Source organism: Lepus europaeus, chromosome 4 (genome assembly GCF_033115175.1).
Source record: "Lepus europaeus isolate LE1 chromosome 4, mLepTim1.pri, whole genome shotgun sequence".
Classification (NCBI taxonomy): domain Eukaryota; kingdom Metazoa; phylum Chordata; class Mammalia; order Lagomorpha; family Leporidae; genus Lepus; species Lepus europaeus.
In genome coordinates, this window is record NC_084830.1 from 1,070,292 (window position 1) to 1,087,884 (window position 17,593).

The window sequence follows — 17,593 nt, forward strand, 5'->3', positions numbered from 1 at the left end:
CTGGGGAGCAGGAGTGTGGGGTGGAGGGAGTGGCCCTGAGCTGAGGGGGCATGAGTGTGGGGTGGAGGGGGTGGCCCTGAGCTGAGGGGGCAGGAGTGTGGGGTGGAGGGAGTGGCCCTGATCTGAGGGGGCAGGAGTGTGGGGTGGAGGGGGTGGCCCTAATCTGAGGGGCAGGAGTGTGGGGTGGAGGGGGTGGCCCTGAGCTGGGGGAGCAGGAGTGTGGGGTGGAGGGAGTGGCCTGAGCTGGGGAGCAGGAGTGTGGAGTGGAGGGAGTGGCCCTGAGCTGAGGGGGCAGGAGTGTGGGGTGGAGGGAGTGGCCCTGAGCTGGGGGGGCAGGAGTGTGGGGTGGAGGTGGTGGCCCTGAGCTGGGGAGCAGGAGTGTGGGGTGGGGGGAGTGGCCCTGAGCTGAGGGGGCAGGAGTGTGGGGTGGGGGGAGTGGCCCTGAGCTGGGGAGCAGGAGTGTGGGGTGGAGGGAGTGGCTCTGAGCTGGTGGGCAGGAGTGTGGGGTGGAGGGAGTGGCCCTGAGCTGAGGGGGCAGGAGTGTGGGGTGGAGGGAGTGGCCCTGAGCTGAGGGGGCAGGAGTGTGGGGTGGAGGGGGTGGCCCTGATCTGAGGGGGCAGGAGTGTGGGGTGGAGGGGGTGGCCCTGAGCTGAGGGGGCAGGAGTGTGGGGTGGAGGGAGTGGCCCTGATCTGAGGGGGCAGGAGTGTGGGGTGGAGGGAGTGGCCCTGAGCTGAGGGGGCAGGAGTGTTGGGTGGAGGGAGTGGCCCTGAGCTGGTGGGCAGGAGGTGACCACACGCAGGTGCAGTGTGTGTGAGTGTACGCCTGTGTGTCTGGACATGCGTGGCCGTGCTGTGTAGCGCAGCCACAGGCAGACACAGAGGGGCAGGGCGCAGCTGGGGGCTGCGGACGGGAGAAGCCCACCAGAGCCGGGTATGGAGAGGGATGGGCAGCTGGCTTGGACGGACCCTTGTCTGTGTGGGAGGCCAGAGCCCATCCCACTGGCCTGCCTCCAGAGGACACGCGACCCGGGGGCCCATCCCGTGGAGAACATGTCACCCCGAGTCTGCCCTGGCCTTGCTGGTGCACAGCCAGAACTGGGGGTGACAGGCCGGCTCCCAGGGTGGTGGGGGGCACAGGCCAGCTCAGATGGGGCTGATTCTTAGCCAGGGCCCTCGCTGTGCGGTCAGGGGCTGAGCTGAGTTTAGGGCCTCCGTGGAGGAGCCGTGGCCCCTCCCTGGCGTCATGATGCTGGGGTCTGTGCTTGTGTGGGCGGAGCCCCTGGCCTGGGCAGCACTTTGCCTGCCCTGCCCCTGTCCAGCTGTAGGGCCGCCGGCAGGCAGCTTAGACACACGTCACGGTGCAGATGTGGGGCACGGGCTCTCAGAAATGGATGCCGCACGTTCTGTGTAAGTCTGTGGCCATTTCTCCAAGAGTGCAATTCAGCAGTTGCTGGGGAAGAGACTGCCTGCCACGGCGCCTGCTCTGGGGAGGGGCCCTGATGGCTGCAGCGTCCCTGGCAGGGTCCTGGTGGGGAGGCCTCCACCTCACCCCCGCCTGCCAACCGTCAGCCTCGCAGCCGCGGAGCTGGGGTGCCCCCTTGCTCCTGCCTGCTCCCTGCCCGCCTGGGCCGGGGGTCCTCCCGCACCTACCCCCAGCTCTCACACCTTTGCCCTTCAGTGCTCTCCTGGCCCACGTTGGGAGGGACAGGACAGTGCTGTCACAGGAGGGGCCTTCAGCTGGGTCCTGGGCGTGGCAGGTGCTTCCTGCCTTCCTGATGAGCTGAGGGTGCAACACCAGTCAGTCCCCAGCTCCCCGCTCACTGCTCCTGCTCCCTGAAGGAGAAACCACGCCTTCTGCCTGGAGTGCCTCCTGCTTCGGAAGCACACCCCTTCCGCTGCTGCAGTGCCGTGTGTGTGCCCGTGCATCCCCCGTCCCCTTCCGCTGTCCCGTGTGTGTGCCCGTGCATCCCCCCTGTCCCCTTCCGCTGTCCCGTGTGTGTGCCCGTGCATCCCCCGTCCCCTCCTGCTGTCCCGTGTGTGTGCCCGTGCATCCCCCGTCCCCTCCTGCTGTCCCGTGTGTGTGCCCGTGCATCCCCCGTCCCCTCCTGCAGTGCCGTGTGTGTGCCCGTGCATCCCCTCGTCCCCTTCCGCTGCTGCAGTGCCGTGTGTGTGCCCGTGCATCCCCCGTCCCCTCCTGCTGTCCCGTGTGTGTGCCCGTGCATCCCCCTGTCCCCTTCTGCTGTCCCGTGTGTGTGCCCGTGCATCCCCTGTCCCCTTCCGCTGTCCCGTGTGTGTGCCCGTGCATTCCCCGTCCCCTTCCACTGTCCCGTGTGTGTGCCCGTGCATTCCCCCTGTCCCCTTCTGCTGTCCCGTGTGTGTGCCTGTGCATCCCCCGTCCCCTCCTGCTGTCCCGTGTGTGTGCCCGTGCATCCCCCGTCCCCTTCCGCTGTCCCGTGTGTGTGCCTGTGCATCCCCCGTCCCCTCCTGCAGTGCCGTGTGTGTGCCCGTGCATCCCCTGTCCCCTTCCGCTGTCCCGTGTGTGTGCCCGTGCATCCCCCCGTCCCCTTCCGCTGTCCCGTGTGTGTGCCCGTGCATTCCCCCTGTCCCCTTCCGCTGTCCCGTGTGTGTGCCCGTGCATTCCCCGTCCCCTTCCACTGTCCCGTGTGTGTGCCCGTGCATTCCCCCTGTCCCCTTCTGCTGTCCCGTGTGTGTGCCCGTGCATCCCCTGTCCCCTTCCGCTGTCCCGTGTGTGTGCCCGTGCATTCCCCCTGTCCCCTTCCGCTGTCCCGTGTGTGTGCCCGTGCATCCCCCGTCCCCTCCTGCAGTGCCGTGTGTGTGCCCGTGCATCCCCCGTCCCCTCCTGCAGTGCCGTGTGTGTGCCCGTGCATCCCCCGTCCCCTCCTGCAGTGCCGTGTGTGTGCCCGTGCATCCCTTCTGCCTGGAACCCTAGCTCTTCCTGCTGCCTCCAAGCCGGGCCCAGTCACTCCTGCAGGGGCACTTCTGTGGTTCCGCCCAGACTGCCCAGCATTGCTGTTCTAATCCCCCCATCGCCGGTAGCCTCCTGCAGCTGGTGACGGGGGCATGGCCACCGGAGCTCTCAGTGTAGCGGGCATGTGCCGAGGAAGAGGCCTGGCAGTGAGGCCGGAGTCCGGTGGGGTGGTGCCTCCCAGCAGTGCAGCGGGGTACTTGCTCAGCTGGCCCCAGGACCCTGCCTGGCCCCGCAGGCTCTGCTCGCACCGAGCGTCGTCCTGGTCCCATCTCGATGATGGAGCAGTTGTGGGCCTGGAGCCACTCCCGTGCATATCTTCCTCTCCCTCTGAAGTTCCGTGAAGTCTGAACGCCCCGAGCAGCTCTGCCATCTGGAATGCGGGGGAGGGGAAGCCGGGCCAGGCTCCCCGGCAGTGCCTGGGGCGTGGGAGGCAGGGCACAGCTGCGCGCTCAGGGGTGCCCTGGGCTGGCTCTGGCTGCAGGCGGCTGAGGGGGGCTGAGGGCCCAGTGCAGCGCAGGGGCGCGCGCCGCTGATAGATGGGCTCGCGGCCCGGCCGATATGACGCCAGCAGCTTTTTTGTAGTTTGTCTTCCATTGCGGCAGTAAAGTTTTTAATTAGGAAAGCTAATGAGATCGATTAGTCATTAGAAGTGACCTCTGGATGGCGGGTGGAGAGGGCTGTGTGTGTGGGCCTGATAACGGGCATGGGCCCGCGGCGGCAGTAAAGGCTCCCCGGGCTTGGTCTGGGCGAAGCATGCCACGGGGAATACATCACGTGCAGAAGAAATTACAGCCCCGGGAGCCTGTGATGAAGGGAATTAACCAACATCCTATCTAAATAGCATGATTATCTACACAGAACCTCCAGCCAGGGAGGGGCCGCCGCCGCCACCTGTGTCCCCAGGGCTGGCCGCAGCGCGAAGCCCACCCTGTGTCTGTGTGGAAAGGAGACCCGGCAGTGGGTCCTGGGACGGGGCCCTGTCCCTGGTGTGATGGGAGGCCTGCTCTGGGGGTGCGACAGCTAGGAAGGGTCTGCTGGAGCCTTTGGGGCAGGCAGGTGGCACCCTGCATCCGTCTGCCACTTGGGCCGCCTGCATGGCCTGACAGAGGGCCTGGCTTTGAGTCCCGTCTCCGCTGGTGGGCAGCCTGGGAGGCAGCAGGTGACGGCTCAGGGATGTGGATCCTTGCCATCTACATGGAGACTCCTGGCTCTGACCAGGCCCAGCCGTGGGTTGTGGGCATCTGGGGAGTGAACTGGTGGGTGCCGGTCTCTCACTCCGCCTTTCAAATAACTAAAATAATAGAAAAGACGATGCATAGATTTCAAAATTGTTTCGCATTAAAATAATCTTACTTTTTAATTCCATATTTTAAAAAATCTCTACTTAAGAGGCAGAGAGAGGGCCGGCGTCGCGGCTCAATAGGCTAATCCTCCGCCTGCGGTGCCGGCACACCGGGTTCTAGCCCCAGTCGGGGTGCCAGATTCTGTCCCGGTTGCCCCTCTTCCAGGCCAGCTCTCTGCTGTGGCCCGGGAGTGCAGTGGAGGATGGCCCAACTGCCTGGGCCCTGTACCCCATGGGAGACCAGGAGAAGTACCTGGCTCCTGGCTTCAGATCAGCGCGGTGCGCCGGCTGCAGTGTGCCGGCCGTGGCAGCCGTTGGAGGGTGAACCAACGGCAAAGGAAGACCTTTCTCTCTGTCTCTGTCTCTCTCACTGTCTAACTCTGCCTGTCAAAAAAAAAAAAAAAAAAAAAAAAGGCAGAGAGAGAGAGGGGGAGAGAGAGGGAGAGAGAGAGGGAGAGAGAGTGCTTCCATCTGTAGGTTCACCGTCCGGATGTCTGCGGTGGCTGGGGCTGTGCTGGGCAAAGCAGGAGCCAGGGCCTCAACCCCAGTCTCCAGGTACTTGAGCCATCGCTGCTGCCTCCCAGGGCCTGTCTTAGCCGGAGGCCGCCGTCAGGAGCTGGAGCCAGGGCTCAGACTCGGGCAGTCAGATGCGGGATGTGGAAAAAGTTTTTTTTTTAAGATTGATTTTTATTTACCTGAGAGACATAGTGACACAGGGAGACATCTTTCATCTGCTGGTGCACTCCCAAATGGCCACAACAGCTGGGGCTAGGCCAGGCCAGTGCCAGGAGCCAGGAGCTCCACCATGGTGCAGGGGCCCAAGCACTGGGTCACCTTCTGTTGCTTTCCCAGACATGTTAGGCACTGGATGGGAAGTGGAGCAGCCAGGACTTGAACCTGTGTCCTGATGTGGGATGCCAGAGTCACAGCTGGCAACTTAGCCCACTGTGCCACGGTGCCAGCCCTGGGGTACGGGCTTCTTCTTCTTCTTTTTATTTAAGATTTTATTTATTAATTTGAGAGGTAGAGTTACAGACAGTGAGAGGGAGAGACAGAGAGAGAGGTCTTCCTTCCGTTGGTTCACTCCCCAAATGGCCGCAACAGCCGGAACTGCGCCAATCCGAAGCCCGGAGCCAGGAGCCAGGAGCTTCCTCCGGGTCTCCCATGTGGGTACAGGGGCCCAAGTACCTGGGCCATCCTCTACTGCCCTCCCGGGCCACAGCAGAGAGCTGGCTAGGAAGTGGAACAGCCAGGACTAGAACTGATGCCCATATGGGATGCTGGTGCCGCAGGCGGAGGATTAACCTAGAGCACCACGGCGCCGGCCCTGGTCCGCACTTCTTGACTGGCCCCTTACCTGTCCCTGCTTCTGTGTTCCTGTGAGCTTCTTGAAGCACCTGGTGTTTCCCAGAGGTGACACGTGGTACCAACAAGCAGAACACAGCAGTTCACGGACTTGACCTGGGCACAGGGGTGTGCTGGAACTGACGGTCATCTCCAGGCAGGCCCTGCCCTGGGGGCTGCTGCCCTCCCAGGGAAGACCTTTGCAGAACATGGAGTTCAGTTCTGCGGGGGCCGAGGGGCACTGGGGCACCTGGGAGGCAAGGTGGGCCCCCGAGGTCGGGAGAAGGTAACTGTAGGGTGAAGGGGCTCCCTGGTGCTCGGATGTGCTGGGGAGCAGGGCCCCCCAGTCCCTGCCTTGCTTGGTGGTGCACGGCCCAGGCAGGCCTGGGCTTCTGGCTCCTGGCTCTGCATCCCATGGTGGCAGTCGACGGGAGGCTGGTGAGTGGGACTTGGTCAGAAGTGGCTGCAGTTGACCACCTGGGTGCCCTGCGGCTGAGGAAGGGCAGGCCGAGCCCGGCCCCCCACTGCCACGTTCTAGGGTGAGCAGTACCACAGCACAGGCTGCTGAGGTGTAGGTGGCGTGGCATGGGGCAGGCAGGTGCACGTGTGGCAGGCTCGTCCCGTCCCCCGCCTCCCTGAGGGTGCTGTGTAGGCCGGTGCACCTGCGCAAGAGGCCTGGCCCAGCAGCTCCCTAGGAGGGGCCTGGCTGGGAGGTCTGTTGTGTCGAGGGCTCTGAAGAGGGTCTTAGGAACCCTCGTTGCTGGTGGTGTAGGTGGGACAAGATGCCATGGGGGCTGTGGTGCTGGCACGGGGGATAGGGACTCCATCCAGGGCCAGGAGGTGAGCAGCCAGGAGAGGCGGGCTCACCCCTGCTGTGTCAGCTTTAATTATCTGGGCGGTCAGAGCTGCATGTTATGAAAGTCGGGCAATTAGATGCATTCCTCGAAGCTACAGAGAAATTGCTGGCTGTCACGTGGAAGGAATCGGGCGAAACAGACCCTTGCTAATTGCATAAAACACTCAGAAGGAAAAGCCGTCGTGGCCATCACCCTGCAGAATGTTATGAAAACAGTGATTAAGCACAGAAATCTGCCTGGGCAGGCGGTGGGCATGGGGCCGGAGCTTCCCGGAGTCAGGGCCCAGCCCCACATGTCTGATGTGACACGGCCCAGGCACCCGGGCCTGCAGCTCTCCTGGGCTCGTGCTTCCCCTCATCACCATGCCCTGCCTTGTGGGGGCTGTGAGCACGTGCCCCTGCCCACCGTCCTGGAGGCCGCACAGACCAGCTCTGGAAGCCCGAGCTGCCAGACGATTTTGGATGTGGAATGCTGCCTGGGGAGGGGGCTGGAGGTGGACGCCACCTTGGCCGCTGGGGCCTCTCTGGCCCTGCCCTGCTGCTTCCACTGACCTGTGCCCATGCCGGCTTTCTCTGCAGCCTGCAGCCTGCACCCCCTGCGGACCCCACCCACCAGCAAGGTGATCAAGACCCGCTACCGCATCGTGAAGAAGACGCCCACCACGTGCCCCAGCGCCCCGCCCTGCCCCTCGTCCCCGCCTTCCTGGCGGGCCCGGCGGCTCTCCCAGTCCAGGTAGGAGGCCCTTGTGCAGGCTTCGGCAGGCCGGCAGGCCGGGGCACTGCAGGTTGGGCCCTGAGGGCTGCAGGAACCAGGGGCTTGCGTGGTGCGTGGCTTGTTGGCTGGAGCACGGCCTGATGTCTGTTGAGCAGCCTGTGTGTTGTGCGCACACCTGTACACACGCCCTCTGCTGTTCCTAGCAAGTGTGTTAGCTGGTGGGCCCTGTGCGCTGGGGAAGCCGCCCCTGTCCAGGCAGTCGCGCCCTGGTGAGTCCGTGGCAGGACTGGCGGAGAGGCTGGGTGGAAGCCGTCGTGATTGTCCAGGCAGTGACGTGCGGTCCCTCCTTGCCCCGCCAGGGCTGCCCCATATGGGCAGTGGGCGTGGCCTGACCGCACGCTGAGCTGCTGTGTGTGAGAGTGGGGGGAGTGTCCTGGGGCCCCTCTCTGCGCGGGCTCTGCTGCCTCCTGATTGATTTGCTTGATCCTGGGTCTCCAGCAGACCTGGCTGTAGGGGACGTGGCCAGAGACACGGGGGGCTGCTCCCGGGGGCTGCAGGGGACGTGGCCAGAGACACGGGGGGCTGCTCCCGGGGGCTGCGTGGTTGGCGACCTGCTGTGGTCCTGGGGACCCACCAGGGGTGTGTGGACAGAGCCTGGCCTGGGCCCCGGTGGGCGAAGCCGCTCGGACGTGTGCCCAAGGCCCGCCTCCCCTCCTGCCGGCACTAGCGGGCCCTGCCGTTGACTCTCTGGAGGCAATAGCTCCAAGTATATTTTAAATTAATTTTACTGCACTTTTTGTAATATTTTTGTTTTAAATAGATTTATAAGCATCTTGGGGGCTATTTCTACAAATTTATGAAGATAATTTTTACTCTCTCGATAAGGTTAGATTTACACCTGCTATTTCCATATTAATTCACATTGCTAAGTGGATCTAATTTTCTTCCGTTCTTCTATCTGGTGAGCACGGCCTTTCCTAATGCAATTTCCCCCTCAGTAAATCACAGTGATCGGGAGTCATGATCGAGCTAAATTAACTTAAATTAATTTACTTAATAAGAGCCCCGGATCATCGTGAACGAGGCCCAGATTGATTGATCCTCGCCTCCCCTCCACCTCCCGCGTCACCGTACGGCCGACGCCTCCCCTCCTGGGGGCATGGCTGCACCAGCCCTGCCTCTCTCCCTCTGGCCTCTGAGGGCTGAGGAGGCCTTGGGTTTGGGCCCAGTTGGGCCTGCCCAGGAAGGTCCCTGTGGGGTTGCACAGAAACAGGAACCTAGGCCCCAGTGGGGAGGACTTCTAGGGGAAGGAGGCAACCGGCTGAGCTCTAAGGACCGATGCCACGGCTACTTTGCACCTTCAGCCGGCGTGTGTGGAGCCCAGCTGCTCCCTTGAGGCACCTTGTCCTGGGAGGGTGCAGCCTGGCTGACTGCTGTGGTTCCTGGGGCCTGGCACAGGGCAGCCCGCTGCTATGGCTAAGCCATGCTGTGGAAGGCTTGGGTCTTGTGGCTGCTGGATCTAGCCCACCCCAGCATGGACATAGGAACAGGACGTGTGGGACTGACCCCTCACCCTCAGCGGGTGTCTAAGACTTGGGGAGGAGGACGAGAGAGTGCTGAGTGAGGGGTGTGGGTCTTAGGAGGCCCTGGGAAGAGTGGTGGCAGTGAGCTGAGCCGCCGTGCCCAAGGTCACCTGTACCCTGGTGTGGCTGCCTTCTCAGCAGAGTGGCTGCCTGCCAGCTTCCCAGCCCGCTGCTGGCCGCACACACTGGGCCCAGGCTTGTCTCTGGGGCTGGCGCCAAGCTGGTCAGGCCAGAGCTGCCCAGTGGGGCTGACAGGCTCACCTCGGCCGTGGTGGCAACCCTGAAGGCCCCTCGGCCCTCCCTGGGCAGAGGGAGGGATCAGACTTGTGGCTGGAGCAGGCCACTGCAGGCTGTGGACTGTGCTGTGAAGACAAAGTGGGCTGTCTACTAGGCAGCCAGCCTGAGCCCTGGACCCAGGACTCTTGTGGGGTCTGCAGCCCACCCCTCTCTCCAGGCGGGCAGGCCCCAGCAGTCCTGCAAGCCTGAGTGGGCCCAGTGGTCCAATGCCACACAGACACAGGGTGCTCCTGCCCACCCACAGGCACTTGCTGTGGTTGGAGCGTGGGTCCCCTGGAGGAAGTGTGGGGTGGGGAGCTGTGCCCTGAGCAAGCGTCTTCCTTGTCAGAGCTTCAGTTTCTTGATCGGCCCTTCAGGTGGAACCTGCTTGTGAGGGGCAGACAGGGATGGCTCCCAGGGGCTATGAGCACAGGTCTAGTTGGGTCTGCCCTAACAGCCAGGTGACCTTGCCACGGTCCTGCCAGGACTGAGGGGGAGCAGGACCCCTGGGGCCCCTCCATCCTGCCCTCCCCCCATCTCGATCCTCTCCAGTGCCCCCACAGCCCTCCCGTCCGCCCCTCTGCAGACCATTGCCGTCGGCCTTAGAGCAGGGGGCCGTGAAGGAGCCCCACTCCCGCAGGGCCCCCAGAGACCTGGTCTGCTGCTGCCCTGCTGCTCTGCTGGGGTTCCGGCGCCATTGTCCTGGTGTCTGATCCTGGGGCGAGAGCAGAGTGCAGGTGGTGAGGCCCCATCGCTTTTCTGGGAAGTTCCAGAAACTTCTTCGGAGCCCACGGGCAGCATGGGAGCCGGAGACTGGCAGCAGTGTGGCCACTGCCATCAGCTGTCCCCAGGTTGTCCTGCTGCCTCTCCTGGCACAAGCTGGCCTTGCCCTCAGTGGGGAGCTCACGGCCACCTTGGGATCACGTCCTTCCTACTGCCAGCTCTTAGTGGTCAGCCGGAAGTCACTGTGCTGGCCAGGTGAGCGTATGTGCAGGCCAGGGCACCAGGGCAGAGAAGCAGGCAGGGCGAGGCTCTGGCCTCCAGGGGCGGTGTCGGTGGTACCGGCTCTGTGCCGCCTGTGGAGGTGCTGCTCAGGGGCAGGGGCGCTGCTGGCCGTGTGCTGTGTGGCCGGGGCTCGGCCGCTCTGCTGTGGACAGAATGTGGACAGGACGGCCCAGTGCCTTGCACACTGCCTGAGCCCCACAGCAGCCCCTGTGGCCTCAGCGGGTCGCGTTGGCCGGAGGCTCCGGGTTGCAGGGCAGGAGATCCAGGGAGGGCCCCGGGGCCCCCGGCTGGGGCTCGGGTTGTTGTTTGTTGTTGAGATTCGTGGCGTGCCTGTGCCCGCGCCGGCTGCCAGCCGGTTCATTAATCTGAGCCGAAGCTGGAACGGAACTTGTCCCCTAACCTGCCTGCCACTTTCTGTCTTTTTCCAAATCCATTTGCCGTGAAAGTGCGAAATAAACAGAAGCCGCTGCGCCTGCCGGCTCGCGGGGAGGCGCCTCCATCCCGACTACAAATGGTGCTGTCACGGCTGTGCGCCTCCACGGTTCCCACACACTGCCTCTTGCGGAAGCTGCGTGTCTCCTTAGTGAGCAGCGCACGCACAGCCCCCGGGGGTGGGGGGAGGCCGCCTGCCACAGCCCACGATCAGCCCGCGGTCAGCCCGCCGCCCTGAGGCTGCCTCCTGGTCAGCAGGGCCTTCTGGGAGAGCACTGACCTCAGCAGCGGGCTCCGCCCTCAGGTCCCTGTCTGAGCCTCAGCAGGGCGCACGCCCAGCAGCCCGCTGGAGCTGGGCTTCCCACCATCTCCTGAGGCGGCTTGAAGGGTCTGCATGTCGCAGGGACTTGGGGGTCCCCCCTGCTCCCCAGGAAGGCCTGACTCAGGCTCCCCGCCCCCTGCTGTGTGCAGGGCCTGCTCAGTCTAGCCGGGGGCTGAGGGGGAGGCGGTGTGTAGGGCTAGGATCCCATAGCAGGTGCCTGGTGGCTGGCAGGAGCCACGCAGACCCTGCAGCAGGGTGTGTTGTGTGGCCAGGACCCTCGAGTCTTGCACTGGCTGCACGGTTCTGTGGCTCGCCCAGAGAAGCCCCTCTGATGGCAGGGGCAGAGGCAGGGAGCCCGGGAAGGTGGGGCCCGTGGGCCCTGGGGCTAGGCCAGCAGGGGCAGGGCCGTCCGCTGTGGGCTGCTCCCCTCGAAGCTGCCTGGGCTATGACACTGGGCGACGCCAGGGCATATCCTGGGGTGTCCACTGGCCTCCACCTTTCCCTGGACATTGAGCCCCAGAGCGTGGGGCTCTCGCCTAGGAAGCCAGCGCCCATCTCTGGCTGTGTGGCGGGGTAGTGTTGCTTGTTGGGGCCCGAGAGACGCCCAGGCCACGCCCAGCTTCCTGTGGCTGTGAGGTGCTCACACCAGGAGGGACACTGTCTCACCTGCCGAGAGGAGCAGCGTTCTGAGTGGGCGCTGTCACGTGCGGGCGGAGGCCTCGAAGGCTAAGAGCTTCAGGGATCTAGAAGTTTCTAGGAGGCAGGGCGGGACAGGGCGTGTGAACACCTTGGAGCAGGGAGCCTGCGTCCGTAGGTGTAGGTCTGGCCAGCCCGTGGGCGCCAGCACACAGCCACTGCTTCCTTCTCCTTGTTTGCCCATCCCTGTTTCTGCCTGTTCTGGTAAAGATTCCAACTTCTGGACCCCCGGCAGCTCTGCGGCTGAGCAGGGCCCCTGGCTCTGGGGGCCCAGCCCATCCTCCCCCCCAGGGCAGGGCTGGGGCTCTGGCTGCCCCCCAGGCCTGCTCCTGCTCCTGCTTCTGCCCGAGTCTCCTGCTGGGCCTTCGTGGGGTCCTGTGGCATTTGTGGCTTTGGGCTCGTGGGGGTGCTGGCCTGCAGGTGCCCCAGAAGGCGGCCTTGTGTGCTGTGAGGGGTTGGGGGCTCCTCAAGGCAGGCCTTGGTGCTTGTGTGCCTCCCTGCCCCTGCTCACTGGATGTGCCTGTCACTCTGTGTGGGCACCCCCGGCCCAGATCTCTGCTGTCCCATAGGCGGCCTGAGGAGAGGACAGGCAGCCAGGTTGGGAGTTGGCAGTTGGGAGAGTCGTCGTTGGGAGAGTACTAGGGTACCTAGTACTGTGGCGGGGGAAGGCCTGGTCCCCCTCCCCCATGACACCCTCCTCCCCTCCCCACACAGCCTCCCAGGACCCCTGACTGACAGGTGGGCGTGCACAGAGCCTGTCCACCAGGTCAGGAGACCCAGAGCAGAGACCCTCAGGAGCCGGTCTGCAGCGGCAGTTCTGGGTGCCCCTGGCTTCTGGCCAGGCTTAGAGATGGCATTTGGGCTGTGGGTGTGAAAGGGGCTGAACCCTCAGGAAGCTGCCCCTCAGGAGGCCAGTGACGGAGTGGGGTGGGCACACTGCCCAGGGTCCTGCGTCACTGGCAGCCGGGCACGGGGGGCTTCTCCTGGCAGAGGGACAACACTCACAGGAAGGGAGGGATCCCCAGAAGCTCGGCAGGAGGTGAGGCAGCTTCCACACCTGGGCCCATGTGCACAGCACTGAGGCCCTTGCTTGGGGTGTGTGCGCTCTGCTGTGTGCCCTGGCCTCTGTCCCTCAGCCAGAGCAAGGGAGCTGCGCGTCTGCGTGTGTTCATTCTGCCTCCCGGCTTCCTGTTTGTGGCCCTCTTCCTGCCAGGGGTGCCTGCTGCAGCGGCCCCATCTCTGCCCGTCTGTGGCAGCCCAGAGGCAGCGTTGGAGCTGCTGGCTGTGCTGGGGGCACAAGCCTCCTGGCTGGAGGTCCCGCTGGCGTGCGGCCCCTCTGTTAGGCCAGGGTGATGTGGCAGTGAGAGCCGAGCCAGCCGTGCTCTCGCTTCTGCTGGTCGTTGGCTTTCGTGTTCTCGAGAGCCATCTACACGGAGTCCGTGTCCCCTCTCAGGTCCCCAGCCTCGCTTGCGTGGCGTCCAGCTTGGCCTGTGCTGTGTCCTTGCATGGTGTGTCGCTCACATCCTGTTCTCGCCAAGGGGCGGCCCCTCTGCTGCCCGGTTGGTCAGCGTGTTCTCGCCTTGGAGGCCGTGGGGGCTGTGGATATCCTGCCGGACTCGGTGTGGCCCTGTGTCTGCTACCCTTCAGGGAGGCACTGCTGGGGCGTGGGGAGATGTGTCTTCAGCCTCTCCCTGCGAGGTGGGCCCCGTGAGGTCCCACTACACAAGCCGTGGTGGCCTCTTGCTCTGGTGTCCATTTGCATTTCCCTGATGACCAATTCATCAGCGAAATGGGTTAATTTAAGGCCGTTTGTTGTCTTCTCTTGTGAAAGATCTGGTCAAGGCTTTCTCGGCCCAGTCATGATGAGGCCCGTTAAGCTGCAGCCTACAAGGCAGCCAGGGTGCCCCGTGAGGGCCGGTTTGTGTCCTGGCTGCTCCCTGCTAATGCTCCTGGGAAAGCACTGGAGGACGGCGTGGGTGCTCGGAGCCCTGCTCCCATGTGGGAGACCCGGATGGTGCGGCCTTTTTTGGGGAGTGAACCAGCGGGCGGAAGATCTCTCTCTTTTCCTCTCTCTTTTTCTCTGCAATACCTTTACATGGTTTAAAAGTTTGTTTATCGCTTTATTTATTTGGGAAGCAGAACAACAGAGGAGGAGACAACAGAGACAAACAAATCTCCCATCCACTGGTTCACTCTCCAAATGCCCACAGCAGCCAGGATGGGCCAGCCCGGCGTCAGGAGCCAGGAGCTCCATCTGAGTCTCGTGGGTGGCAGGAGCCCAAGCACTTGGGCCATCATGTACTTCCTTCCAAGCGCGTTAACAGGACGTTGGATTGGAAGTGGGGGCGGAGCAGGAGCCCACACCAGCCACTCTGATCTGGAATGTGGGTGCCCGAGCAGCAGGTTCACCCCCTGCACAGAGTGCCCCCGCATGGTCTCCGTTTCTTAAGTTGGTGGTTTCTGGGTTTAGCCTCCCACTGTGAAGATGCACTAATTTTCGGGGGCTCTGCGCCCTCCTTCTTCCCTTGCTGAGTGAGCCTCACCTGGCGGATGGGAGCTTCGCTTCCTGTCCACAGGTTTGGTGGGGTGCAGGGCTGTGGCCCTGTGGGACTTTGTTCCTGGTGCCGCACGTGACCCACCTGCCACCCTCACCTCTGTCTCTGGAGAGTGGGTGTCTGAGGGCGCATGCGTACACACATGCGTGCACAGACACGTGCACACGGGTGTACACACATGTGCAAAACACATGTGCCCACACATACCTGCACACAGAGAGAATGCGCATACACACAGCAACACACGTGCACCCGCACACACAGGGGCGTAGCCTTGTATCCCGGTTCTCACTCGAGCAAAGCCGTAGCATTTCTTTCTTTCTTTTTTTTATTTTTTTTTTAAGATTTATTTTATTTATTTGGGATGCCGGCAGCACCAGCCCCAGCCTTGGCAGAACTTGTGAGGGCCGTGTCCTGCAGCTTGCTGTGGAGCAGGTCCTGTGCTGGTGCCTCGGGGACATTTGCTGGAGCCCCCTTCTCTGCCAGCCTCACCGGTCCAGGGCCACTCCTGTGCCGGCTGTGGGGTTCCTCGGTCAGGCTCTGTCAGACCCCGTGCAGTGGGAGAAGACAGGTGAAGAGAGGGAGACAGGTGGTTTCCTGAGGGTGGCTGTGGAGGAGTCTGAGCCCTGGGAGGCGTGTGCAGCGCCGGGGTCCCAGCTGTGGGAGGTGTGTGTAGCACTGGGGGTCCGAGCCCTGGGGGTCTGAGCCCTGGGAGGCGTGCGCAGTGCTGGGGTCCCAGCTGTGGGAGGTGTGTGCAGTGCCAGGGTCCCAGCTGTGGGAGGTGTGTGTAGCACTGGGGGTCCGAGCCCTGGGGGTCCGAGCCCTGGGAGGCGTGCGCAGTGCTGGGGTCCCAGCTGTGGGAAGTGTGTGCAGTGCCAGGGTCCCAGCTGTAGGAGGTGTGTGTAGCGCCATTCCGAGCCCTGGGAGGCGTGTGTAGCACCGGGGTCCCAGCTGTGGGAGGTGTGTGCAGCGTGGGGGGGGTGCGAGCCCTGGGAGGTGTGTGTAGCACCGGGGGTCTGAGCCCTGGGAGGCGTGTGCAGTTCCCGGGGTCCCAGCCATGGGAGGTGTGTGTAGCGCTGGGGGTCTGAGCCCTGGGGGTCCGAGCCCTGGGAGGCGTGTGCAGTGCCGGGGGCCGAGCTCTGGGAGATGTGTGCAGCGCTGGGGTCTGAGCCCTGGGAGGCGTGTGCAGTTCCCGGGGTCCCAGCCGTGGGAGGTGTGTACAGTGCCGGGGTCCCAGCTGTGGGAGGTGTGTGTAGCCCTGGGGGTCCGAGCCCTGGGAGGCGTGTGCAGTGCCGGGGGTCGAGCCCTGGGAGATGTGTGCAGTGCCAGGCGGGGTCAGCCGCAGGCAGGGTCTCAGGCCCACCCTGGCTGGCGTGTGTGGTGCTGAGCAGGTCTCTTCCGGCAGGTTCTGTAGGGTTTTATTTTATGAGAACAGGCGGTTACGGCTCCCCAAGTGCTGTAAAAGTTAATGTGATGGCCCCCCTGTGCCGGTGCTCATTTTTATAATTTTTTATTTTATGAAACAGGACAGGGAGCTTAGTGACTTATTACTATTCATTTCGTTTCAATGCAGTAAATATTGATTCAGTTGGGGGTTTTCAATTTAAACCACTCGGCGATTATATAAAATATTACTGGCCTCTGAAATTATGCTTACCGATCCCTTCGGCTGCTCATTAAGGAAGGAGTGCAATTTTTAGATCCCTGTGCCTTCATCATTCTAATAAATGGGCCGAGATGCTTTGTGCACGGAAGGTGCCGCCGGAGCTGCGAGCAGGGGCCTGACAGCGTGGGTGCAGCTCTTAATTTGGAAGCCGTTCAAAGCGCGCCTCCGTGTATTTATTCTTCTCTGTGCGAGGGCACAGGCTTTCCTGCCCAGCCTCCTGAGCCCTGAGCCCTCGCGTGCCGTGCTGGCCTCAGGGAGGCCGAGGGCGAGGGCCAGTCCCGCCGGTGTCAACCAGGAAGTCTGAGAGGCCTGCCCTGGGTACCTCTGTCCCCGACATGTCTGTCTCAGGCTGGCTGTGGCTCAGCCCCTCTGCTGTGTGCTGTGGGCCTCCCTGTCTGGCCTTTCTCGCAGGGATCTCAGAACCCAGCCCTGCCATCCCTGGCTCCTGCTGCGGGCCCTGCGTTGGGCGTGCCTCAGAGGGAAGCCAGCCGGTGGGCCCTGGGGCTGGGTGGGCAGCTGCTGGTGGGGAGCTCCAGCGTGGCCAGAGGGCGGGAGGCGGCCGTTCTGGATGGAGGGCTCCAGGCCACCCAGGAGTGGGGCCAGCAGGTCATCCTCCACGGTGACCCCCTGCCATGACAGCCCCTCCAATACCCAGTTGTGCCGTGGCCTCCCCAGCGGGTGGCCTCTGGGCTGCTAGCGTGGTGCAGGGAGTGTTGTGGCCAGCAGTTTCATGGATCGGACAGCCTGGGGGTCATGGGCTGGCGTCTTCCCTGCGGGTAGTGAGGAAGGAGCAAGCAGGAGTCTGGGTACTGCGATCAGGTCTTGGCCCTAGAAATGGGAGGGAGGGGCAGGCTCCCAGTGCCCCTTCTGCCGTATCCCAGGCTGGGACCTCCCTCCTCCTCTCTGTCTCCACCACCCCTGCCGCCATGCTGAGCTGTTCTCCAGCACTGCCCCCGTTCACCAGGTGGGAGGGAATTCTCCCAAGGGTGGACCACCAGGTGCCAGGAGGCCAGGGGCTGCCCAGCCACGAGGAGTGGGTGCTGGGAATGGAGTCAGTGGCCAGGCCGGGGGCTCAGGTGGTGCCCCTTGGAATACAGCCTGAGGCTCACGCTCACCCTAACCCTGCTGCTCCACTCGAGGCACCCTGCACCCATCCTCTCTGTCATGACCCTGCAAGCCAGCCTGTCCCACCCCACTGCCTAGGCTCCTCCCACAGAGCCTGTCCCGGCTGCCCACAGGTCAGACCTAGGCAAGGCAGGCTAGCGTCTGCTGGGTTTCCGTGCTGCCTCTCTCCATAAGCTGGCCTGTAGGCCTCCAGCCTAGAACGACAAAGCAGCCACATCTGTGCCCCATAGATGACACCCAGGACGCTGCCCTCTGCTCCATCTGGAACCACACAAGTGTTGGGACAGAGAGGGTCCCTGGGCCCGGAGGTCCCAACCCAGCGTGGCCATGAGTGCTGCTGCCACCCACCGCAAGGCCCCAGGCCGCAGGGTGGCCTCTGCACGGGCCTGCAGCGAGCCCAGGGCAGTGGCTGTGTCTCATGGCAGGGCTGGAGGACACCTCCCTTTTGTCCAGACTGTCAGCCTTCGGAGCCCACAGCACTGTCAGCGCCCTCATCCCCATGGGGCATTCCTGAAGCCCGGAGCAGGGACCCTGCACATCCCCGACAGGAAGCAGTAAAATGTCCCTGTCACCCGGGGTTGCCCGCATGCCTTACACAATTAAACACCGCTTTAAACACCACTTTACCCTGGTTTTAGAGGGTGTAGTAAAATACCATTCAGATAATCAATAGCACACATAACTCCT

At 63.4% G+C, this 17,593-nt stretch overlaps 1 protein-coding gene across 1 annotated transcript in view; it reads left to right on the top strand.

The window, feature by feature from the left end:
• Positions 1–17,593, top strand: part of ZC3H3 (zinc finger CCCH-type containing 3) — an 83,627-nt gene that overhangs the window by 27,588 nt on the left and 38,446 nt on the right. The window contains exon 4 of the mRNA XM_062187921.1: positions 7,111–7,264. Within this exon, the coding sequence (XP_062043905.1) occupies positions 7,111–7,264 (154 nt within the window). The remainder of the gene's footprint in view (positions 1–7,110; positions 7,265–17,593) is intronic.